Source organism: Taeniopygia guttata, chromosome 27, assembly GCF_048771995.1.
Source record: "Taeniopygia guttata chromosome 27, bTaeGut7.mat, whole genome shotgun sequence".
Classification (NCBI taxonomy): domain Eukaryota; kingdom Metazoa; phylum Chordata; class Aves; order Passeriformes; family Estrildidae; genus Taeniopygia; species Taeniopygia guttata.
In genome coordinates this window covers 2,168,876-2,191,056 of record NC_133052.1, presented here as the reverse complement: position 1 = coordinate 2,191,056, position 22,181 = coordinate 2,168,876, and the positions used below count along the sequence as shown (strand labels likewise).

Sequence of the window (22,181 nt, the reverse complement as noted above, 5' to 3'; positions counted from 1 at the left end):
AGGAGGGATTAACCCAGGGGAGCAGTGCTGGGAGAAGTGCAGTCCCTATTTGCAAAGGTCCTTCAGCCCCCCACTAGAGATCAGAAAACACAATTGGCAGCCAGGAGCATCCCAGGCCTGGCAGTCTGGGACTGCAGGGACCTCCAGGAATAGCTTTGAAAGTTTCCCATTATGCAAAGTCCTGGTTAAATTAGCCTGGCAAATGAGGAGGGGGTGGGCAGTCTTCCCTCTGCTCCATGCTCCTGGGCATCCTCGCCGTGCTCGGGTGGTGACTGACGGGGGGATGGCAGAGAGAGCAGAGCAGTTGTCAGCCCTGGGCAGGGCAGCTCTGCAGGACTGGCACACACAGAGTGTGGCACTGGAGCTGTGGGTCAGTCAGAGCAGCTGGGCTGCTGTACTGGGCAGCTGGAGGAGCCAGGGCTGCAGGATCCCCCCGAGCAAGGGGATGCTGAGGGGCAGGGGATGGGTGTTGGGGTGAGCACGGCACTCCACGTGCCCTCGGAACCTGTTCTCCCCTTTTACGTAAGCTGTTCCAAACATGTTTGTCACAACCCCCTGCTGATGTACCTTTGGAAAGAGTGGTTTTGGGTCCAAAGATCAGTGCTGGGACAGTGACCTGCCTGCTGCAAGCAAGACCCTGCAGAGTATAAAACCCCAGTGGCACAGAGGAGCACGGGACAGCCAGAGGCACACCGAGGGCAGCAGAGGAGGATGGAGGCCAACATGAACCTCCTGCACGACGTGGGCATCCGGACCACACACTGGCTGCAGCAGCACTTCCAGGGCTCCCAGGACTGGTTCCTCTTCATCTCTTATGCTGCTGATCTCAGGAATGCTTTTTTTGTCCTCTTCCCCATCTGGTTCCACTTCAGCGAAGCAGTGGGCATCAGGCTCATCTGGGTGGCTGTAATTGGAGACTGGCTCAACCTCGTCTTCAAGTGGTGAGTAGCCCCAAGCCAACACTCCCACCGTGTGTTGGCACACCTGGGTTAATGTAGGCCAGATGGGTGCTCTCAGCCCCATCTGTGCTACTCTGCTGGAGTAGAACAAAGACCAGCTGGGCAGTGACAATGGTCACTCCTTCCCAAGCCATGCAGCAACAGCTCTTCCCCTCTGCTCCAAGCAGAGATGGAGCTCCTGCAAACAGAGCCTCCTATCAGCCAGGGCTGTGGTGCTGAGTGAGGGGATCTTTACAGAGCCCCTCAGCACAGGAGGTCATATTGACCTGTCCCAGGAAGTTCTTGCTCTTCCCCCTCAGGGCTGGGGGACATGGATAGGCAGTGTCAGCTGTCAGAACCAAGGAACCAGCTGGGTGCTGTGTCTGTCAGGATGCCCTGGACCACTTGTGGGTCCTTTGCTTCTTCCACGTCCCAGGACAGCTCTAAAGCTGCAGTTATGTCCTGGACCTCCCCAGATCCCTTCTCTTTTCTTTTCAGGATCCTTTTTGGGGAGAGACCATACTGGTGGGTCCTTGACACAGATTATTATGGCAACAACTCTGCACCAGAGATCCAGCAGTTCCCGCTGACCTGCGAGACTGGCCCCGGTAGGGTTCCCCAAGCCATGGAAGGGGCTTGTAGCCAGGGGCAGGGGGTGCTTGCCCATGGTGACCTGAACAGACAAAGAGGGGGGTGCTGGCCTGGTGTGCCTGGCAGTTTGCATGCAGCATATGGCCCTGGACAGCTCTGGAGAAAGGGCCCTTGCTGCTGTGCTCCTGGGGACGCTGGCTGTGCCTGCAGGGGAAGGAGGCAGGTCCTGCACGGAGCAGACCTTGACCCTTGGTGAAGCTGTGGTGGGTCAGCACCACACCCTGCGGGTGCTCAGCTCTGGCCCATGCAGAGTCTGACCTGGGTCTCTCTTCTTGCCCAGGGAGCCCATCTGGCCATGCCATGGGTGCAGCAGGCGTGTACTACGTCATGGTGACAGCCCTCCTCTCTGCTGCTGGGGGAGAGAAACAGTCAAGAACACTCAGATACTGGTAAGCTGTGTGCCAAAACCACCTGTGCCAGGCAGAGGCAGCTCCAGCACTGACAGGCACAGCCAAGCCCATCAAGGGCACGAGGCTGTGGACTGACAGCTGGGGTTTGCATGGGGACAGGCTCAGTGACAGCCAGGCATTGTTTGGAGCATGTGATGGCAGTGCCATGGGCAGTGCAAGCTGGCCCTGGCACTGACATGGCCGCCTGTCCCTCACAGGGTGCTGTGGACAGTGCTTTGGATTGGGTTCTGGGCAGTTCAGGTCTGCGTCTGCATGTCCCGAGTCTTCATTGCTGCTCACTTCCCCCACCAGGTGATTGCAGGGGTTTTCTCAGGTGTGTATCAGCTCCCCCATCCCTTTCCTACAGCAGCACCGTGCTGGATTGCAGTACCTGCAGCACTGACCAGTGCTCCCACTTTGTTACTGGCAGGGATGGCCGTGGCCAAGACCTTCCAGCACGTCCGCTGCATCTACCAAGCCAGCTTCCATCGGTACCTGGGCATCACCATCTTCCTCTTCAGCTTCACCCTGGGGTTCTACCTGCTGCTGTGGACATTTGGCGTGGACCTGCTCTGGACGCTGGAGAAGGCACAGAAGTGGTGCAGCAACCCTGAGTGGGTCCACATTGACACCACGCCCTTCGCCAGCCTCCTCCGTAACCTGGGCGTCCTCTTTGGGCTGGGGCTGGCCCTCAACTCCCACCTGTACCAGGAGAGCTCCCGGCTGAAGCAGGGCCAGCAGCTGCCCTTCCGCCTGGGCTGCGTCGCTGCCTCCCTCCTCATCCTCCACGTCTTCGATGCCTTCAAGCCACCCTCGCACATACAGCTGCTCTTCTACGCCCTCTCCTTCTGCAAGAGCGCGGCCGTGCCGCTGGCGACTGTCGGCCTCATCCCCTACTGCCTCTCCCAGCTCCTGGCCACGCAGGACAAAAAGGCTGCCTAAGGCAGGCAGACACCCCAGGGTGCCCTCAGGGGCAGCTACCAGGCCCTGGGTGCACCTCAGCCACTGCACAGGCTGATTCTGCACTGGGAGCAGACCATGGAGCCTGGGCTAGTGGTGCTGCTGGGTGGCTCCCACGACAGGGACCCACAGTGCCAGTCACGCTGGGCTGGGCCTGGCTGATGGCACAGAGAGCCCTGCATGCCCACAGCTCCCCTGCTGTCCCTCCTGCACCCACAGGTGGGGGCACCTGCCCAGGACCCAGCAGCAGCAGCGGGAGGTCCTGCACTCCCTTGCAGCCCTGGGGACAGGTCACCTCCGTGCTGCAGGGCTGGGGACAGCACCACTGGCAGCAGGGCTCTCACCTCGGCGTGTCTGGGCTCTGCTGAAGAGGCAGCTCTGTGAAAGGAAGGGCAGGCTGTGACACGGACATCAAGTGCCTGTGTGAGGGACCCCCAGCCCTGGGATCTTTGGTGTTCACCTCAGTGTGGTCCGTGTGGGGTGCACACAGCCCTGTGTGTACATGCATTACATGTGTCTGGGAGGGGCTGTGCACAGGTGTTTTATTAAAGCTGAAGGTTGTTTAGCTGGTGAGTTTGAGTGTCCCGCCTGCAGATGAAGGACATTTCTACTGGGGGCTGAAGACCCTCAACATCTGCAAGACATGTTCAAGCCACTGGGAAGGGCACTGCCTAGTGCCCTGGGTCTTTATCTTTTGCCCTGAGGTGCAGCTGAACACTGACAGCACAGGGGGGGCAATGAGCTGCTTTTTGTGCTGTTTATCCAAGGTTTTTAGGTGCACTTTGTGCCAGGAACAGGGACAAACTTGTGTCACCTCACTGCTTACAGAAACAAGCTCAGCTTTGGGACCAACTGGCTCAGCTGGGGCTGTGCTGAGCCCCCAGGGGTGTGGGGCACAGAAGGAGCATTTTGCCATGGTGTGGAGTTGGAGTCATGCCCTCCCACCTCAGTACCCCAGCCCAGTCCTCATCCTGCAGCAGGAAGTCCTGTGTGCCCAACCTGCTGCCCCCCAAGCTGTGCAGGCTGTTCAGCCCCAGCTAACAACCTTTTCAGGAAACATCCTCACTCAGTCTGAGATAGTCCAAAATACACAGGGAGGTGCAGATACTTTCTTCCTGCCAGACTCTGTGTGTGTGTAGGACTGCTCCCCAAGCACCACCCCTGCAGCTCTGACCCCACACCCAGTTCCAGGCCTGTGGTGCTCCCTGTGCTCTGATGCCATCCCAACAGCTCAGCCAAGGCTGTGGCCATGCAGCAGTCACAGCAGCCATGGGTGGGAACCTGATCTGCAGGGGCTGCTCCCATCCCTATGTTCATGACAGATAAACTTCCTTAGGATGGAGGTTTCTTTTATTCTGTTTCTCTATTTATTACCAACACCTGGGGTAAACCTGTCATGCCATTTATAGCAAGAAAGGGAAGGGTAAATTCTCAAATTACCTGTTAAGCCCCCTTGTGGCTCCAGAGTGCCCTTCAGTTCCTCCAGAGGAGACTGCAGCAGCTCCAGGACCTGCCCGGGCAGGAAAGGTGAGCTGAGGGAACACCAGGGACAGCTCTGCCTGATCCTGAGGGAGTTTACAGCTGCATCAGCCCAAGAACTACTGATGGTCAAAAAACGACCAGAAACAACTGCACCCCACCAAGGGAAAGGACTTGGTATGTGGTGAGGAATGATCTCCTGCCTGTGGGGTACCTGCTCTCCCTTACAGCTGCTCTCTGCCCTTGTCCAGCCCAAGGTGCCCTTGCCCAGCCCAGCTGCCTCTTGCTTGAGCATTCGTGCCAAGCAATTCCTCCTCAGCAACTGGCACAAAGCAAAATGCCCCAAAGTACTGCCAGCAGGAAGCCCCTTCTGGGTTTGGGAACCCTACAAAGCGGTTCACTAAGGACTACTTTAATTCCTGTGCCATTTGTCTTGAGAAATTAGCCCTTGCAGCAAAGCCTTGATGGCAGATCCCCTCCCCATTTCTGCGAGCAGCCCACGCAGAGCATGTGCACACCAGCTGTTGGGTTCAGGTCTTTATTCTCTGGTAGAAAAGCTAGTGCAGCCTATGCAAAAAAATGTAAGACAAACCTACTCTGAGAATTGTTTCTTATGCTCCCGGGTTTTGGTGGCTAATGAATTCCTGGAGCAGAGCTTGCACTTCTCCTCGCCGGCTCATCTTGGCTGCCTTGCCCTGGAAGCGGCCGCGCTTCCCAGCTCCTTTCCCCCCCAGCAGTTCTGCCACCCTGCAGCAACAACACCACAGGCTGGAGCCAACCTGCTCCAGACAGCACACACGCATCTGGGCCTGCATCACACTGTGCAGCTGCTCAGACTGCAACATCAGACTTCTTACTTGAGTTAAACAAATCACAAAGCACGTTACCTGGGACCTAAATTTTCAACTGCTTCAACAGGTCCAGCTAGAAGGAAGAGTCCTGCTTCTTTTTCATCTCCCACAGTCAGGAATAGCAGGGTTTCCTGTGGACAAAGACAGGCCTTGCTCCAGATAAGTCAGTGCTCTCCTCATCCAAGAAGAGGACAGACACTGGCAGAGGACACAAACAGCAAACTGACAATTTGGAAGTCTATGTGCATTACCGAGACTGAGGGTGCTTGAAAAAAGTAAAAGGGAAGTGGCATCTGAACTTTTTGTGCCCAGTCATATGCTGTTGGGACAGAACAGTACTGGGGTATCCCAAGTTAAAAGGATACAGTTGGCAGTTGAACTAGGTGATGGTGACTGAAATCTTCTTTCTATTCTACTCCTACCTAATCCTATCCTAACCCATTTCAGCCAGTGAGGCTCTGTACAGCTCTTGGGGGCTAAGGCTCTTCTCCAGTGCTCTGAATTCTTTCTCACTGTTGAGGACTGCCCTACAGACTGAGGCTGCTGGGGACAGGTAACCTCAGGTACCTGTCACAGGAATGAGATCTGCAGATCATGAGTGTGGCAGGAACAGCAGCCTGGCCAGCCCCTGTCCATGTACAAATGGGGTGAAAAACCAGTGGTGCCAGTTTAGTCTTCATCAGTGACTCACCTCTGTCCCAATCTCATTGGCGATGATGTTCATAAATTCAGAATCACCCTCTTTCCTGTATGGATGGATTAAAAAAACACTTCAGAAAGAAGCAAAACCCCCCTCTAGAGTACAAAATCTCAATCAGAAACCAAGTGCCTGATCAGGATTTTGGCCTTTTTCTCTTATCTATATATGTAAATCCTTGCTGGGCACTCCTGTGGACACTTTAGGAGTTATGCAAGTGTTATTTTTAAGAAATAGAGCTCCCTGGTATTATTTGAAAATATCAAGTGCAGAGGGAATTAGATGGATGCAGTAATTTCTCAGCTCCAGCACCAGAAGAATTCAGTGACTGAATGACAGATTCCTTTAATTGCACAACTTTGCAGCAGGCCAAGTCTGTTTAATATTCTATTTACTTTGTTTACATCCTTCCTTGAGAAAACAAGCTGCACAGCTGTGAGAGATCCAGCTGCCATAAAACATGTGGGATACTGTTGGCCCCTCTTGCCTGAGCTTCCCCATACCTGTGCAATACAAACAGCTGCTTTGGAGCAGGTTTGCTCTTGAAGTCCCGGGCTATCAAAACAGCAATGTCTCTAAGCAGGTTCAGGTTATTCTGAAAGAAAAGGAAATGAAATGTACTGCAGCTGGAGAAGTCAGTGTGAACACAGCTGTGTTCCCAGAGGTCTGAGCACTTTTCACAATATCCAGAAAAACTGAAGCCAATGATTTGACTCCTAGTTACCACAACTGTTCTATAGGAAATAGTGACAACCCACTTTTCCCAGCCATTCTTGTACCTTCTGGAGCAGTTTCACAGAGCTCTGCAGTCTCTTCACAGCCTCTACATGCTCACCCGGTCCATTTCTGAAAGAAATGGGAGACTTTGGATCACTACTCTGAAAGACAAAAGAAGGATTTCCTAAAGGAGCAAAACAGGCCATATCACACACAGCCCCACAACATGTACCCTGAGGCTTATGTGATATCTCTCAGGAGGAAGAGTGAAAATGAAATAACAGAAGTGGAAAAGGCATTACTTGAGCAGGGAGGTTAGAGCCTTCTCAGTACTGTGACTTTGTTCAATTGACTTCAGCACTCTGTTTCCCGCCAAGAAGACCAAGTTGGTTTTGTTCTTTTTCCCTTTTTCCACACCAAGGAGTTTAATAACCTTAAAAAGAAAATCAACTTGGTCGGAACAGCATTTTGGTAATTCACATAGGTGGTCAGTTCCTGCCAGATTATGCCCTGTGGTGAATTTTGGCTCTCTGCTAGTGAAAATAAATAGATCAAAATCAGCCATAAGGTCAACATACAAAAAAAAGGGATGGTGGTATGGTGGAATTTATGCAATCTTCTAGCCATGGGATGTACTCTATAGGGCATCTGGATGTATCTGCTGGGAAACAGACTCCAACCAATGACTGAGAAAGTACAAATACTTAAAAGCAGGTCTAGGATTTTATCACCATTTCCCTGCACAGGAGGATTTCTCATCCATGATATCCAAAAATATCAGAACTTTAGGCAGAGAGAACACGGCCAACACCCCTGGCAGTGCAAAAACGTCACTGCTGCACACAGGGCTGAGTTCTTCAACAAGGAAACAAAAGCACCTGTGGCACCCAGCCCATGTGTGACCCTCCTGGGGCTCCCTCAGCCTGGGACTGCTGCCACCCCCTTCCCCAACAGCACAGTCTGGAGCAGCCTGTGGATCCCAGGGCCTCTGGCTGTACTTGATGTGGAGTGTGGCTCCAGAGGCAGCCCAGCTGCAGCAGCCCACCTGGAGGTCACTCAGGTTGGAGACATGAGTCCCACAGCACAGGTTGGAGTTGATGCCTTTGATGTCCACCACGCGCACTGGCCCTACGTGGTCATCGGGCAGCCCCCGGCTCTTCACCTGGCAGAGGAGAAGGGTGACAAAGAAGGTGACATCTGTGCTCAGTTATTCTATCCCATGAATACCATCAGTTCTCCTATACCACTCACTGTTTCAACCTCAGGGTCATCTGCAGCCAGTTCCCTCACTGTCACAGGGACCCTGTCCCGGATTTTCTCGTTCACGCTCTTCTCCAGGGCCTCGACCTGCTCTGCTGTCACCAAGGGGGTGTCCAGCTCAATGACACTTCGCTGACGGCCCAGCTCCCTGCACCAACAAAGAACAACTGCTGCTGTAGCTGAGACCAGCTGGGAGATCCCTTTGTGCAGCACCAGCATCCCACTGCTGGGAATGTGGTGACTGAAACAAAGCAGACTTCCCTCCTTTCACTGTTATGTTCAAAGCACCAGGTGTAAACCAAACACTTAAGGAGGACAAGACAGAGCAAACACTTTGTACAGCTTCTGTCCAGGTCAGTCACCTCTCCTGCAATGTCTGAGTTCAAATGAAATATCCAAATTGCTTATGGTGTTTCAGTGTTCAGGCTCTGTGCAGGGTAGCATGGTGGCACATGCTAAACGGGTCAAAAGGAACCTTTATCCTGCTCACCATGAAGTCGTCTTGAATCCAAACATCTGTTCTGCAATGGCACTGATGAGATGCTGTCCTGGAAGAGATGTGCAAGCACTAGCTCTGAGTGCCACTGGTATTTTCAGTCAGGACGTGTCTTTCCTGTTGACATTCTCCACGACAGGCGAGTGCTGGGCACTGAGGGGCTCCAGGCAGTGCTCGGGAGGAGCAAGGAGACAGCTCTGGCTTTGTGAGCCTCGGCTCCTGGCACTGCAGCGCACGCTGGGGCTGCAAAGCAGGCTGACCTTTCTCTTCCAAACCTGTTTTCGGTGCGTTTCTTTACAAGACAAGGAGAGCACACAGAGGGGCACCTGCTGCCCTCCGCAGTCCCGGGAACAGACTGTGCACACAGCTCTCGGGTTTCTCCCTACCCTGACCGGGGTGCGGACACGCTGGGCGCTGACCGCCCCCCTGCCCCGGTGTTACCGGGCGCCCCCCGGTACCGGCACGGACCTGAATGCTGCTGCATGTGGTCGAAGCGGCGCTCCCAGTCCAGCGACAGCAGCACCTCGGCGCCCGGTTCCAGCGCGGCCGGCACGAAATGCACGGCCTCGGGGCCCCGCCGCGTCACGCGCAGCACCGGCACGTCCCCGATGAGGCCGCGATCGTCCGGCTGCGGGCACGGGACGTCAGTGCCGCCACCTGCCCCGGTCCCGGTCCCGGTCCCCGCCCGGCCCGGCCCGTACCTGCCCGCCGCCCTCGGGGAAGAGGATGGTGTCCTCCAGCACCACCTGGAAGCCGCGCACCGGCTCCCCGCCGCCCTCGGGCCGCAGCTCCGCCGCCCGGCACGACACCACCCTGGTGGTGAACTGAGACAGAGACGGCGGCGCCGTGAGGGCCCGCCCGGGCCTGCCCCGCGCCCCCGGCCCCGGCCCCGGGCCGACGCTACCTGCCGGGCCCAGCTGTCCCGCTGGCACCGGAACACCATCGCGACCGCTCGGCACGGGCGAGCCGGGACTGGCGGCGAGGGCGGCCGCGGAGGAACGGGGAGCGGCGGCGGCCGCCGTGCCGCGAGCGGGCGGGGCCTGCACGGTGACGCGCGCGCTCCCGCCGGGGAGCGGTGCGGGTGAGCGGCTCCCGGTGCCCGGCGCGGCGGCGGCCCGAGCGCACGGCACACGGCTGCGGCGGTTCACGTTTATTGCCCCGTGCCCCGTCAGGGTAACCGGCTACGGGAGAGCGGACCGCGTCCGCCGCCCAGGGCCGGGAGCGCTGCCCGCGGCGACGCAGCAGCGGAGGCGGCCCCGCTTCCTCGAAGTCTGAGCGCTGCTTCCCGGTGCGTGCTGCCGGTGCACCGGCTGGCCTCCTGCGGCGTCCCCAGGGCCTGGGCGTCAGTCATCCTGCGGGAGCGAGGAGCGACGTTCCAGGGACTGGGCCGAGACCGGGCCAGCCCCGGTCGCTGCGGGCGGTGCCAGCCAGTTGTCCCGGGGAGCGTTTCCACGCTGCCTCCAGGACAGGCTGCCGAAGGGTGCGGCAGGACGTGCTGCCGGTGCCCCGGAACCGGCGGGAGGCTGAGGCTGAGGTTTTGCTCGGCAGGGCGTCAGGAAGCAGCTGGCATGTGGTACTTACATCCAGGTCATCCATGGCTGGCGGGGGGCCTTTTTCTGTCACCTTCTCCAGCATCTGGATGGGAAACAAACGTCTGGATCCCCAAATACACAGCGTCCCCCCATCCCAAACACCCATACGATGTGCCCCACGATCCTGAGGCTGGTGGCCCAGCTCACCTCTGCGTACTGTTCCACCATGGCCCTCTCCACCTCCTCATCCCCTTCCCAGTCTCGCCAGTTGTCAAAGTCCACGGAGAGCCAGGCTGGCTGTGGGCACAGAGAGCATCCCCTGAGTGGGGAGAGCAGCACCGCAGGGACCTGCAGCCCAGGGGCAGCTCCTGCACAGGGAAGAAACCTTGTCTGATTGGGCAGGGGCAGGAAGCAGGATCCCTTTTCCTGCAGGCACTGGTGCTGATCCTGAGTATGTCAAGGAAAAGGGGTGCCATGTCCTTCCAGGAGGGCAGAAGTCTCTGGACTAACGGTGATTATCAGGTACAGCTTTTTGGGAGCTCTGTCTTAAGTCCCCTGTGGGGGCCTCTGTGTCTGTCCTGGGGGCAGGTTGGCTCCTACCAACCATGAGGTATTGAGTGGGGATAGCACAAGCACTGAGGCACCAGGCACCACACACACCTTGATGTTCTCCTTGGTGATGCGTGGCCAGGCCACTTTCTCCTTCCACTTCCTCATAAAGCATGTAATGGAGCGGTCAGAGCGCTTCTCCCGTGAGTCCTGCCACGAGATCAGGGGTGCCTCAGTGTCTGCTGGGCTCCTCTCTACACAGGGTGAAAGCTCAGCCCTGTGCAGGCTGTGGGGTCACAGAACCACAGAGACAGGTTGTTTCTGGCCAAGGCAGCAGTGTGAGTGTCAGCTCCAGGGCTGGGGCTCTCAGGCTCACCCCACTGACACTCTCAGGATGGGCAGCATTCAGTGTTAAGCAGTGTTGCTCAAGACTGCACAGATTGGCTCCGAGCCTGACAGGCTGTCGGAGAACAGTTTGCTGGCGGGAAACCTCACCTTGGAGTTGACTCTGGCATACAGGTTGATCTCGTTGTAGAACTCCACACCGTCTGCATTTTTGCAACTGCCAAAACATCGCAACAACCGGGCTCAGGAGGGAGCTGAGGCCATTCGTGCTCTTCTCTCTCAGAGTCCTCCCGGTCCTCTGAACCACCCCCAGAGCAGAGCCGTGTCGGTCGGCAGGGCAGTGGCAGCTCACCTGAACACCAGCCGGTGGTCCTCGATGTCGACCTTCACGTCCGTGCTGTCCTCGACACAGAACTCCAGGTACACATAGCGCGGCCGGTCGTACCACAGTGTCTTTGCGGGTTGCCTTGGGGAAGAGCAGAGCAGCGGCTATCAGCAGCGGCTATCAGCAGCGGGCATTTCCCGGTGCCCAGCAGTGCTCAGCAGGGCCAGCCCAGGGCCGGGGGCGAGGAAGTGGCCCCGGGACGGGCAGTGGGAGCGGGGCGGGTGCCGACCGGCCGGTGGGTAGCGGACACAGGCCCGTGACTTTTCCCTCTGTCGCCCCCACGGCCCTGGCCGGGCAGGCGGCGGGGCCGGGCCGGCTGTGTCCGCTCCCCTCTGCCTGGCCCGGCGCCGCTCCCCGCTGCTCCAGCTCGGAGGCTCCCGCCGGGCGGTGCCTCTGCCGGGCACCGGGCGCCGTGCATGGGTTCCGTGCGCCGCGTGTCCCGTCCGGCCGTGCTCACCTCGCCATGGCGGTGCCGACCCCGCCCCGCGCTATTTCGGGCGGGGGGCGCGGCTGCGGGGCACGGGGCCCGGGCAGGGTAGGGCAGGGCAGGCATGGCCGGGCCGGGGCAGCCAACCCGCGGCCCCGCCACCGGCCCCGCCACCGCTCCCGCCCCCCGGTGCGCGCCCCCGGCGCCGCTCCCGCCCCCCGGTGCGCGCCCCCGGCGCCGGTAGCCCCGCCCATGGCCCCGCACGTCCCGCCCCGCAGCGCCAAGATGGCGGCAGCGTCACGGCGCCGGTAGCGGCAGCCATGGAGGGAGAGAGCGGCTCGCTGGGCCCTGGCGAGCGCTGGGCGCCGGTGGGCGCCGTGTCGGCGGAGGAGGACGAGGACGAGGAGGACGAAGAGGCGGCGGCCACGGGGGGAGAGTCGCCGGAGTCGGTGCCGCAGCTGCGGGCCGAGCGGCGGCGGCTGCACGGGGCGCTGCTGGCGCTCGCCTCGCACTTCGCTCAGGTGCAGTTCCGGCTGCGGCAGGTGGCCCGCGCCGGCCCGGCCGAGCAGCAGCGCCTGCTCCGCGACCTCGAGGACTTCGCCTTCCGCGGCTGCCCCGCGCCGCTGCCCCACGGCCTCGGCGCCGCTCCGGTGAGTCCCGCGCCGGGCTGAGGGACCCTCTGCTGGGCATAGCCCCGAGGTCGGTGTATGGGCTGAGCCCCGCCTGGAGCCCGTTAGCGGCTGCGGTCCCGCTGCCGGGAGCGGCTCGGCGGCTGCACTGCCCGCGGTGCTCGGGTTTGCACAGCGCTCAGCACCAGACGCGCTCAGGCTCCTGGTGACTCGGAGCCAGCTCGCAGGGATGTGCCCTGCAGCCCTGAGTGGTGTGTCACCGCTCCACGCCCTGGTACAGCACGGCTGACTCAGAGGATCTGTGATATGTACGTGTTATTTGGCTGCTTTCTTCCTGGATCCTGGGCTTGTAGGACAGGACATGGGTGCAAGCGGTCTGGAGAGGTGCTTCAGTTATCACCCTTATCAGATGAGGTGATGTAGCCTCTGCTTGGTGCTCACGTTTCTCTCTCAGACTGGTTTGCAGTGCTGGCTAGTGTACATGAGTACATGAGCTGCAGCAGATACTTCTCATGTCATAACCCTGTTCTCTGTGGTTTAGGTACAACAATAAGTCTTCAATTTTATTTACTGATAACTTTTTTTTCAGGGTGAGCGAGAGAAGCAGGAGCAAATTGAGGTCCAGAAGGAGAAGCAGAGAGAGCTGATCCTGCAGCTCAAGACACAGCTGGATGACCTAGAGACCTTTGCTTACCAAGAGGGCAGCTATGATTCTCTGCCACAGTCTGTGGTTATGGAAAGACAACGGGTAAGGCTCACAGATCCTCCTGCTCTATTTCCTAGCCCTTGTGAGTGTCTTACAGACTGTCACCAGTTTGTATTTCTCAACAGCAGCTATAATAGAGTGTCAGGAGTTCGTCTACATGTGTGAACCTGTCATGTGTTTTTTGCAGTTATTTCTGTGCAGCAAAGGTATCCTGTTTCTGAGAAAACCTCTGGGAAAGGAGTACTTGAAGCTCCTGGGCAGCAGTGCCACATGGTGAAATCTCACTGCTCACTTGTGTTTTGCAGATGATTATAAATGAGCTGATAAAGAAGCTGGACATGGACTTGAGTGAAGATTTTGCAACGCTCTCTCCAGAGGAACTGCGGCAGCGGGTGGATGCTGCCATAGCACAGATTGTGAATCCAGCCAGGGTGAAGGAGCAGTTGGTGGAACAACTAAAGACCCAGATAAGGGACCTCGAAATGTTCATCAACTTCATTCAGGGTCAGTGATGAGTTTTTGAATTAGCAGAGCAGACTGAATTGATTTGCAATTCCCTGACATAGTCATGAGGAGGGAGGTCACAGATGTCAGGAGATGCAGGAACAGCTTCTGGGTCATAGAAAAGTACAAATCTCTCTAAACTGATGGTGAGGAAAAGTATTGATAGAGTGACAAAAGAGGTCTGGAGGAGTCTGAGGAATGTTGAACTTAATACTTGGGATATGCAGCTGAAATTCACAAGTGTGAAATAATGATGTGAAATCCTTTTTGTAGATGAAGTTGGAAGCTCTGGCAAGGCAGAAGATGGCCACTGTGACTGTGGAGGCTCCTACAAACCCAGCACCCGGCCTGCTGGGAGCAGAGGTGAGCACTGCTGGGCTCAGCACTGTCAGCAAAGCTCCAGCTCCTCCCTGGAGCTTTGATGAGCATGAACCAGTCAATGTGTGCTTTTTCCTGGCAGCTGGTTTCTGTGCTTTGGCACTCCCTCTGCTGAAGGCCTGTGTCCTGTTCCTTTACCCTCCTTCCATGGGATCCTCAGAGTAGTCACAGAGCCTGAGCATGTGGCATGGAGGGTGGGCTCTGTCCTCAGTGGGGGTCAGGAAGAGACTGCTGATACTTGGTGCAAAACACACTGTAATTTGTTCTCTTCAAGCTCTGAGCTCTGTGAGCCGGTACAGTGAGCTGGGGGGGATCCAGTGTTCTTTAGAGTCTGAGACATCCCTACGTATCCCTTGAACCTGCTGGAAATAAAATAATGTAGCATGAGGCATCTGCTGCTACTCAGAATGCTATCCTGAAGAGATTTTCAAATATTTGCTCTCCCTTTGTGCGAATGAACAAGCAGAGTTGTTGACTCCCTAATGAGAATATGTTTTTCTCTTTTCTAACCTGGTCAGTGAACCCAGAAGATGCCAGAAGGATGCAAGAAACGGGCCTGCAGCTCATGCGCCGCGTGCTGGCCGTGCTGCAGATCTTTGCTGTCAGCCAGTTTGGCTGTGCCACAGGCCAGATCCCTCGCACCCTCTGGCAGAAGGACCAAGACAACCAGGACTTCTCCCCCTTAATAGAGAAACTGGAGCTGTCGGTGGAGCGGGTGAGGCAGCTTGCCCTGAAACACCAGCAGGCAGAGCATGTTATCTGCTCCTCTGAGCTGCAGGACGTTCCCCTGGGCGGCAGGGACGAGCTGACCCTGGCTGTGCGCAGGGAGCTGACGGTCGCTCTGCGGGACCTGCTGGCCCACGGGCTCTACGCCTCTTCCCCAGGTATGAGCCTGGTGCTGGCCCCCATCGCATGCTTGATTCCCGCCTTCACGCCCTCGCCGCGGACCATGCACCCCTGGGAACTCTTTGTCAAGTATTACAACGCTAAAAATGGACAAGCCTTCGTGGAATCCCCAGCTCGCAAGCTGTCCCAGTCCTTCGCCTTGCCTGTGACAGGAGCAGTGGTGGCTACCCCCAAGCAGAGCCTGCTGGCAGCCATCCACACGGTGCTCACGGAGCACAGCCCCTTCAAGCGCAGCGCGGACTCGGAGCTGAAGGCGCTGGTGTGCATGGCGCTCAACGAGCAGCGCCTGGTCTCGTGGCTCAACCTCATCTGCAAGTCTGGAGCTCTGGTTCAGTCTCACTACCAGCCCTGGAGCTACATGGCCAACACGGGCTTCGAAAGCGCGCTCACGCTCCTCAGCCGCCTGAGCAACTTGAAGTTCAACCTCCCGGTGGACCTGGCTGTTCGGCAGCTGAAAAACATCAAAGATGCGTTTTGATGTGTTTTTATTGTAATTCATCCATTTTCCACTAGTAGGCAGCTGTTGGGCTCAAGAAGCCTGGCTTTTGTAAGACCAAGTTCATCTCTTTGGTATTTGCTTTTACAGAAATCGTAGGGTGTCACGATGTTGGCAGTGTATTGTCCGATGCTGACCCTGCAGCGTGGCTGGAGCCCGCAGGTTGGGCAGCACCTCGCCCTGCCCACCCCCTGCTGCTCTCAGGCCAAACTGCCCTGCCCAGTGGCCAGTGACTGTTCAGGGGTGGGGGGCAGAGGCCTGACCACAGGGCCTGCGGGTGAGGGAAGGCCCGTGGGATGTGCAGCTGAGCTCCTTTGTGGTTGTCTCTCACAGTCTCTGCTCTACACCTTGCACACACGATCCCTCATGGAGGAGGGAGCTGGCAGGTGTTGAGGCACTGTCAGCGGGGGCTGCTCAGTCACAGGGGACTTGACCTCCCCCGGTAGGAGAAGATGGGGGTCGGTGCCCGGGGGCTCCTCCAGCAGCTCTGTGTCCCTTGAACTGCCGGGGCGCTTTGTCCAACGGACCCAGCTCCTTGTTCCAGGCTTTTGTGGGGGGTGAGAGCAGCCCGGTGTCCCGCGGGATATATTAAATACCGCTGTACTACCTGTGGGCTGAACCCGCCGCTGTCCCGTGTGCTCTGTCCGTTACTGGGGCTTTGACGTGGTGCTTGCCGTGCCCGGGGAGGGGGCGGGCGAGGCGGACACCGGCACCACCATGCGCGGGGTGGGGGCGGCTGAGGCGGACACCGGCACCGACGTGCCCGGGGAGGGGGCGGGCGAGGCGGACACCGGCACCGCCGTGCCCGGGGAGGGGGCGGAGGGGGGCACACACCGGCACCGCCGGGGCGGGGGTGACTGAGGAGGACTCGGCACAGCCGTGCCCGGGGAGGGGGCGGAGGGGCAGACACCGGCACCGCCGGGGCGGGGGTGACTGAGGAGGACTCGGCACCGCCGTGCCCGGGGTAGGAGCGGCTGAGGCGGACCCGGTGCCGGCGGCGCGGCGGAAGTGACGCGGGCGGCGGAACAAAACCCGGCGCAGCGTTCCCTTTGCCTTCCGGCCCGGCGCCATCGCAGCGGAGCCTCGGTGGGTGCGGGCGGGCGCGGGATCCGCCGCCATCCGCGGGGGCGGCGGCCGGGGCGAGGGTGGCGGGCACGGTCTGACCGCCGGCTGCTGTCTCCGCAGAGATGGGGAAGTTCATGAAGCCGGGGAAGGTGGTGCTGGTGCTGGCCGGCCGCTACTCCGGGCGCAAGGCCGTCATCGTGAAGGTGAGCGTGGGGCTAGGCCGGCGGGGCCGCGCCGTCCTGCCGGGGCGGGCAGGAGCCCGGGGGGCGCTACGGGCGCGGGGCCCGCGGGGCTGCTGCTCCTCGGTGCTACCGGGGCTGCGGCTCCTCGGTGCTACCGGGGCCGCGGCTCCTCGGTGCTACCGGGGCTGCGGCTCCTCGGTGCTACCGGGGCCGTGCCTCCTCGGTGCTACCGGGGTCGTGGCTCCTCGGTGCTACTGCCGCCGCGGCCGGTTTGTTTCAGAACATCGACGATGGCACCTCGGACCGGCCGTACAGCCATGCCTTGGTGGCCGGCATCGATCGCTACCCGCGTAAGGTGACTGCTGCCATGGGCAAGAAAAAGATCGCTAAAAGGTCCAAGATCAAGTCCTTCGTGAAGGTTTACAACTACAACCACCTCATGCCCACTCGGTGAGTGCTGCTGCCGGCAGGGGTCTTGGCTGTTCTCTGCTGAACATCGAGAGTTACCAAGGCTGTTAACGCCGTGGCATTAGTGTCGTGAGTAAATGTGAGGCTCAGGCTTTGCAAAAATGGAGTTGTGGTCTGAGGCTGAGTGGAAATATTAATGAACTTTTGGGATGAGGCAGCTGGTTCTTGTTTTAGCCACACTGATCTTCCCTATGCTCAGGGAGTGTCAGCAGGTGAGCAGTTTGGGACAGCTGCGAGGGTCTGGAGCTGGCAGAGCCATTCCTCACTGTGCCTCAGAGCTCCCAGAGCAGCTCCCAGGCACTACATGGAACAGAGCTGCATATCCCTCAGAAAGGATGTGGCTGTTTCCTCTATAGGCTGGACTGAGACTGCTTGGTTTGGTGATTCCTGAACTGAGGAGACTTTATGAGCTGTAACTCCTTGACCGAGCACTAGAATGAGTGTTTGACAGATCCTGGCTCTGCTTGGTTTTCAGCCCTGTGCCAGGTACCATGTCCCTTTTGAACTGTTTTGCTCTCTCCCAGGTATTCTGTGGATATTCCCCTGGACAAAACAGTGGTCAATAAGGACGTGTTCAGGGATCCCGCTCTGAAACGCAAAGCAAGACGTGAAGCCAAGGTGAAATTTGAGGAGAGGTGAGTTGGGAGTTCGTCTCTTCAGTGGTGTTGGTGCTCTTAGCCAGCATGAAAGGTTGGTGTCACTGTGCTATAGTCTGTGCATTTCCAAGCTGGCACTTCTACCCCAGCTTCTTTGTGAGTTTGTTGAGTGTGTTCTTCTCACCTGTGTGTGTCTGCACCACTGAGCCACAGGATGATCTGACAGGATGCTGCCAGTTCATCCTTTCTTTTATCACTGGGCTGGGTGAGCCAGGGCAGTGCTGATGCTTTGTGGGGGAGTGCTTGGGTTTCTGCTCTTTCTTTATGGTTTTCTGTTGAGAAGCTCCTTTAGAGGAAGGAGCTGTGTGGCCTCAGTGGGACACAGAGTCTCAGGCAGCCCCTGAGCTGTTCTCCAAGGGCATCTCCCCCTGCCACACAAGGTGTCCAGCAGGATGGCCATGTCCTGTGCTTGTGCCCATTGGGGTGGAAATTACCACAGTGCAGGTGTCCTTCTTGAGAAATCTGGAGCTTGAAATATGGCTCTTGCTTCCCTTAGAATTTCAATATTTAAAGTGGATTTAGTTGTAGCCCAGGCCATAGAGACCAGGTGAATTGCCTCTGGGTGAGTTAGGTGCTACATTCTGTCTGTCTGGGACAGACAGCTCAGGTACAGGTTTGGTGCTGTTACCTGCTGGTACACATCCTGTAACCTGTGTGTTGTCTTTCAGGTACAAAACTGGCAAGAATAAGTGGTTCTTCCAGAAGCTGCGATTCTAAGGGTGTAACGAGGTTGCATCAATAAATGTTTATTAAAAACCGTGTATTTTTTTTTTTGTGTTATTTAACAAACAAGCAATGGTATGGTCATGCTTGCTCTGTGTCTCTTAAGAGCTGAGAAAGCCATTGCAGTCCAGGTGAATGTCAGTATGTTTGTGGAGCCTTGTGCAGCCCGAGCCATGGGGGCAGGTGTCACCTCTGGGACTGCTCCAGGTGTGTCCAGGACTGTGCTTCCCTTCTGCGGCTGCGGTGTGTTTGATGTTCCTGCCACAGCGGGAATCTCTTATTCCCAAAACTGGGATAATCCCTTTGAAAAAAAAAAAAAGGGTGAGAGAGGGAAGGCAAATGGGTGATTCCGGGTTATGAGTGCACGGTGATTTGTGTGTTGACCTGTGGGTGTTGGATTTCAGCTTCCCAAAGGGTGGTACTGGCTGCTGCCCACCCCGGGAGCAGGGGCTAGGTCGAGTTGGTTTCTGTATTTAGTAGCTGGTCCGTTCGCAAGTTTATTTCTATAGGAGCTGTTCCGTTCCTGGCTGGCCAGGTGGGTGTTCGCGGAAGGCGGGTTAGGCGCGGCGGGGATGGGGGAAGAGAGGGCGCTGAGGTATCGGATGGGGCTGGGCTCGGAGGGGCCGGGGCGGGGCGCGCTGGCGAAAACGAAAGCGAAAGGCGAGAGCGGACGCGGGGCTCCCGGTAGCACGGTCCCGGTGGGCGAGGCAGGACGGGGCACCCCGCGGGACCGGGGCTCCGGGCCGTGTGCCGCCAGCGCCGCGGGGATGGATTCGGAGGAGGTGAGGAAGAGCCGAGCCGCGGGGAGAGGCGGGCGGGGCGCGGCCAGCGCGGCTGAGACCCCTCCTGTCTTTAGGAGTCCTTCGTCCGGCTGCAGGACCCCGAGCAGCTCCGGCAGGAGATCGAGCGGTGCAAGGTGCGTCCGGCTGGGCCCGAGAGGGGTTGGCCGGCCGCATCCCGCTGGCCGGGCTTCCCCCGGTCGGCCCTGGCCAGGAGCTCGAGTGGCTTCTCTCGGACTACGAGTCAGAGGCGGCAGAGAGGAGTAATCCCATGGAGAGGAGAGCCTGTTCTAGGGTCCAGGCTCATTCCCACAGGCACAGCCTGTGCGGGGGCTGGGTGGCTGGTGGGGGTGATGCAATGTCCTCAGGGTCTTGCTGTTTGATGGTGCTTCTCACAGGAGCTTTACAGTGTTCTGGAGCAAGACCATGCAAAGCTACAAATGGCCAAGGAAGCTGCAGAGCAAAGGACACAAGAGCTGAATAAAGAAGAACTTCATAACACTTTTGAGCAACAATTGTCTTTAGATGGAGATGAAGAAAGAGCCCAGCAGGTCAGTGTTCAGTAGATGTCTTAGGTTTGGAAGAGTGGGAAGAAAGAGCCCAGCAGGTCAGTGTTCAGTAGATGTCTTAGGTTTGGAAGAGTGGCAGGGGGGCTGATGATGCAGGTCACTGCTCTGAGATCACTTGCTTGAGATCCAGTGGAGATTTCATGGGAAACGTAAGGCCTGTGCCGAGAAGTGAGACAGTGCTGCAGCGAGGGGAGGGCTGTCCCCAGAGGAGAGGAGCCAGGGCAGAGCTCCAGTCAAGAACGCGAGAACAGGCTGGAGCTGTGTGCCCAAGAACAGTGCTGTGCTCAGAACAGAAGTGTACTGCAGCCCCTTGTGTCCCGATGTTCCCTACTTCCCACTATTTCCTTCTTTCCTTCCTGCCAGATTTTTGCAATAAAGGAGGAGAACAACAGACTGAGGCAGGAGAAGGAGGTTCTGAATAATAAACTGGAAGAATTGAAGAAGAGGGCCTTCTGGAATGATCCTGTGATGGTAACAGAGTGTGTGTGGGCACTTGGGTCTGCTGGCAAGGGCAAAAGCCTGGCTGGAGAAGCTGCAGGTGAATGCAGCTGGGCACTGTGTGATGACTGGCACAGCTCCTCTGTCAGGGCCAGGAGCTCTGCTCATGGCTTTGGGATTTCAGGCACAGCTAGGAGAGACTGTTGAGGTTCTCCAGCTGGTAACTTGAGCCATGAGTTTTTTCCTAGTCCGTGGATTGGCAGGGACATGTCCTGTGCAGGGTCCAGTCTCCTCCAGCTGCTGTCTGTACTTGCACCTAGATGCTGTCTGCCTTGCCGGAAAAGAAGATGATCTTTAAGGGACTCACAGCAAACAAGGAGGACATGAGCAAGCTGATGCTCACCCCCTTGATCCACTACCCTCTGCCAGGGGGCTCAGCTCTCATCACCTTTGAGGAGGCAGAGGGTAAGTGTGAGAAGAGCCCTGCTGCAGCCAGGTGTCCTTGATCATTTTGGGGCCTGTCCTGTGTCCCCTCCTTGTGCCAGAGTTTGGCACTGCCCCTCTCCCTGCCTTGTGTGGGGCTGTGCCACCTGCCTGACACCTTTGCTGTGCCGTGTCCTGTCCTGGAAAGCGCTGGGAGTGGGCAGTCACTCCCCTGTGCTCGGGGCTCTCCCTGCCCGCAGTGGCCCAGAGGATCATACAGAGGAGGGAGCACACGGTGGAGCTGAGCTGTGGGGAGCTGGAGGAGCTCGACCAGTGCAGAATGCGAGTGCAGGCAGTGCCAGTGGACATCCTGCTGCCATCTGCCCTGGAGGTAGGGCCCGTGGGTCCCCATGCCATGGGGCTGCCCTGGGCATGCTGCGAACCCCGTCTGAGCCTGCCTTGACCAGGGCACTGCTACCAGCCACACCCAGCACTGCTCCCCCGAGCTCTGGGGCCAGTCCTGCCCTGGCACTGACTGGCCGGTGCCACCACAGATCAGGATGACTCACAGCAGGAGGAGCATCCTTGTGTCTGACTTGCCCAGCCTGGACATCTCCAAGGAGGCACTGCTGGACAAGCTGGAACTCTTCTTCAGCAAGACAAAGAATGGGGGCAGCGAGGTGGAGAGCAGGGAGTTCCTGGAGGACTCTTGCCACGTGGTGCTGACCTTCACACAGGATGGAGGTGCGGGGGGTGTGCTGAACTTGGGTGGCTGGCAAGGGTGGAGCAGCCTGACCTGCCCTGGGGGGAAATCTGAGAGCAGATGAAGCTGTGTTTGAGGAACAGGGAAGGTAGAGTGAGCCTCAGGCTGTCCTGCCTCCCCCAGAGTGCTGGTGTGGGTGAGCTGGGCAGTGAGCTTGGCTGTGTCAGGGACAGAACCTCCTCTGGAGCTTACCTGGGACCGTGGCAGCTCAGGGCTTTCCTCTCCATATGCAGTGGCAGAGCCGCTAATTGAAAGAGGACATATCGAGATGCCCATTGGGAAAGGGAAATACAAAATCAAAATATCACCGTGCATGAGTGGAGACATCTGTAACCTGCAGGTAAGGGCATGAACCCTGTGCAAGCAGCACCTGCCAGCCTGGGTGGAGGCAGCAGAGGCTGGGGGGCTCCTGAGACCCCTCTCCCCGTGCTGCTCTGCACCTCACCCGCTGCTCTGCCCAGCTGCAGCCCTCCCGCTGCCCCACGACCGTCCTGCTCCTGGGCATCCCCGATGTGCTGGGTGAGGAGGCCATGAGAGACGCCCTGGAGATCCACTTCCAGAAGCCCAGCCGCGGCGGCGGGGAGGTGGATGCCCTCGCCTACGTCCCAGCGGGGCGGACAGGGGTGGCCGAGTTCGTGGAGGACACGGGCTAGTCCTGGCCAGCCCGAGGCTGAGGAGCTCCGTGCGTCCGTTGACCCGCGGGCACGGGGGGAATTAAAGCGTCTGTTGGGAGCACCCACCGTGTCTGTTGTGTTGGGGCCGGACCGGACCGGGCCGAGCTCTGAGGGACCGGACCGGACCGGGCTGAGCTCTGAGGGGG

The 22,181-nt window shown here is 58.2% G+C and overlaps 6 protein-coding genes across 10 annotated transcripts; 4 read left to right on the top strand and 2 right to left on the bottom strand.

The window, feature by feature from the left end:
- Window positions 1-496: 496 nt before the first annotated feature.
- G6PC1 (glucose-6-phosphatase catalytic subunit 1) lies at window positions 497-3,503 on the top strand. Its single transcript, XM_004174688.5, has 5 exons — window positions 497-941; window positions 1,437-1,546; window positions 1,870-1,978; window positions 2,197-2,312; window positions 2,409-3,503. Exons 1-5 carry the CDS (start codon window positions 712-714, stop codon window positions 2,918-2,920), a joined length of 1,077 nt encoding a protein of 358 aa, XP_004174736.5. The 5' UTR covers window positions 497-711; the 3' UTR covers window positions 2,921-3,503.
- AARSD1 (alanyl-tRNA synthetase domain containing 1) lies at window positions 2,406-9,521 on the bottom strand. 4 transcript variants are annotated; one of them, XM_030256374.4, is made up of 13 exons: window positions 9,343-9,521; window positions 9,140-9,262; window positions 8,907-9,066; window positions 8,433-8,490; window positions 7,934-8,090; window positions 7,728-7,844; window positions 6,985-7,115; window positions 6,745-6,811; window positions 6,469-6,560; window positions 5,960-6,014; window positions 5,305-5,399; window positions 5,014-5,164; window positions 2,406-4,503 (listed from the first exon to the last, which is right to left on the bottom strand). In XM_030256374.4, the coding sequence occupies exons 1-12, from the start codon at window positions 9,379-9,381 to the stop codon at window positions 5,029-5,031; spliced, it is 1,230 nt and encodes a 409-aa protein (XP_030112234.2). In that variant the 5' UTR covers window positions 9,382-9,521; the 3' UTR covers window positions 2,406-4,503; window positions 5,014-5,028. The 4 variants fall into 4 exon arrangements, with proteins under 4 accessions (XP_030112234.2, XP_041577379.2, XP_041577380.2 ...); XM_041721445.2 differs by having other exon boundaries at window positions 2,406-4,470; XM_041721446.2 differs by having other exon boundaries at window positions 2,406-4,448.
- Window positions 9,522-9,573: 52 nt separating this feature from the next.
- PTGES3L (prostaglandin E synthase 3 like) lies at window positions 9,574-11,862 on the bottom strand. Its single transcript, NM_001245440.1, is given in 8 exon segments — window positions 9,574-9,790; window positions 10,020-10,073; window positions 10,178-10,209; window positions 10,212-10,267; window positions 10,631-10,729; window positions 11,015-11,081; window positions 11,217-11,330; window positions 11,707-11,862. Coding segments are annotated over 7 exon segments (423 nt in total). The 5' UTR covers window positions 11,715-11,862; the 3' UTR covers window positions 9,574-9,790; window positions 10,020-10,026.
- Window positions 11,863-11,940: 78 nt separating this feature from the next.
- Window positions 11,941-15,914, top strand: RUNDC1 (RUN domain containing 1). Its single transcript, XM_030256367.4, has 5 exons — window positions 11,941-12,326; window positions 12,895-13,053; window positions 13,317-13,515; window positions 13,789-13,878; window positions 14,412-15,914. The coding sequence occupies exons 1-5, from the start codon at window positions 11,997-11,999 to the stop codon at window positions 15,275-15,277; spliced, it is 1,644 nt and encodes a 547-aa protein (XP_030112227.4). The 5' UTR covers window positions 11,941-11,996; the 3' UTR covers window positions 15,278-15,914.
- Window positions 15,915-16,348: 434 nt separating this feature from the next.
- RPL27 (ribosomal protein L27) lies at window positions 16,349-18,426 on the top strand. 2 transcript variants are annotated; one of them, NM_001198776.1, is given in 5 exon segments: window positions 16,349-16,381; window positions 16,481-16,563; window positions 16,823-16,992; window positions 17,535-17,645; window positions 18,335-18,426. In NM_001198776.1, coding segments are annotated over 4 exon segments (411 nt in total). In that variant the 5' UTR covers window positions 16,349-16,381; window positions 16,481-16,482; the 3' UTR covers window positions 18,384-18,426.
- A 520-nt stretch (window positions 18,427-18,946) lies between these two features.
- On the top strand, window positions 18,947-22,096 carry IFI35 (interferon induced protein 35). Its single transcript, XM_030256378.4, has 9 exons — window positions 18,947-19,171; window positions 19,246-19,305; window positions 19,567-19,719; window positions 20,101-20,208; window positions 20,496-20,640; window positions 20,859-20,989; window positions 21,153-21,342; window positions 21,595-21,701; window positions 21,823-22,096. The coding sequence occupies exons 1-9, from the start codon at window positions 18,962-18,964 to the stop codon at window positions 22,012-22,014; spliced, it is 1,296 nt and encodes a 431-aa protein (XP_030112238.4). The 5' UTR covers window positions 18,947-18,961; the 3' UTR covers window positions 22,015-22,096.
- Window positions 22,097-22,181: the final 85 nt, after the last annotated feature.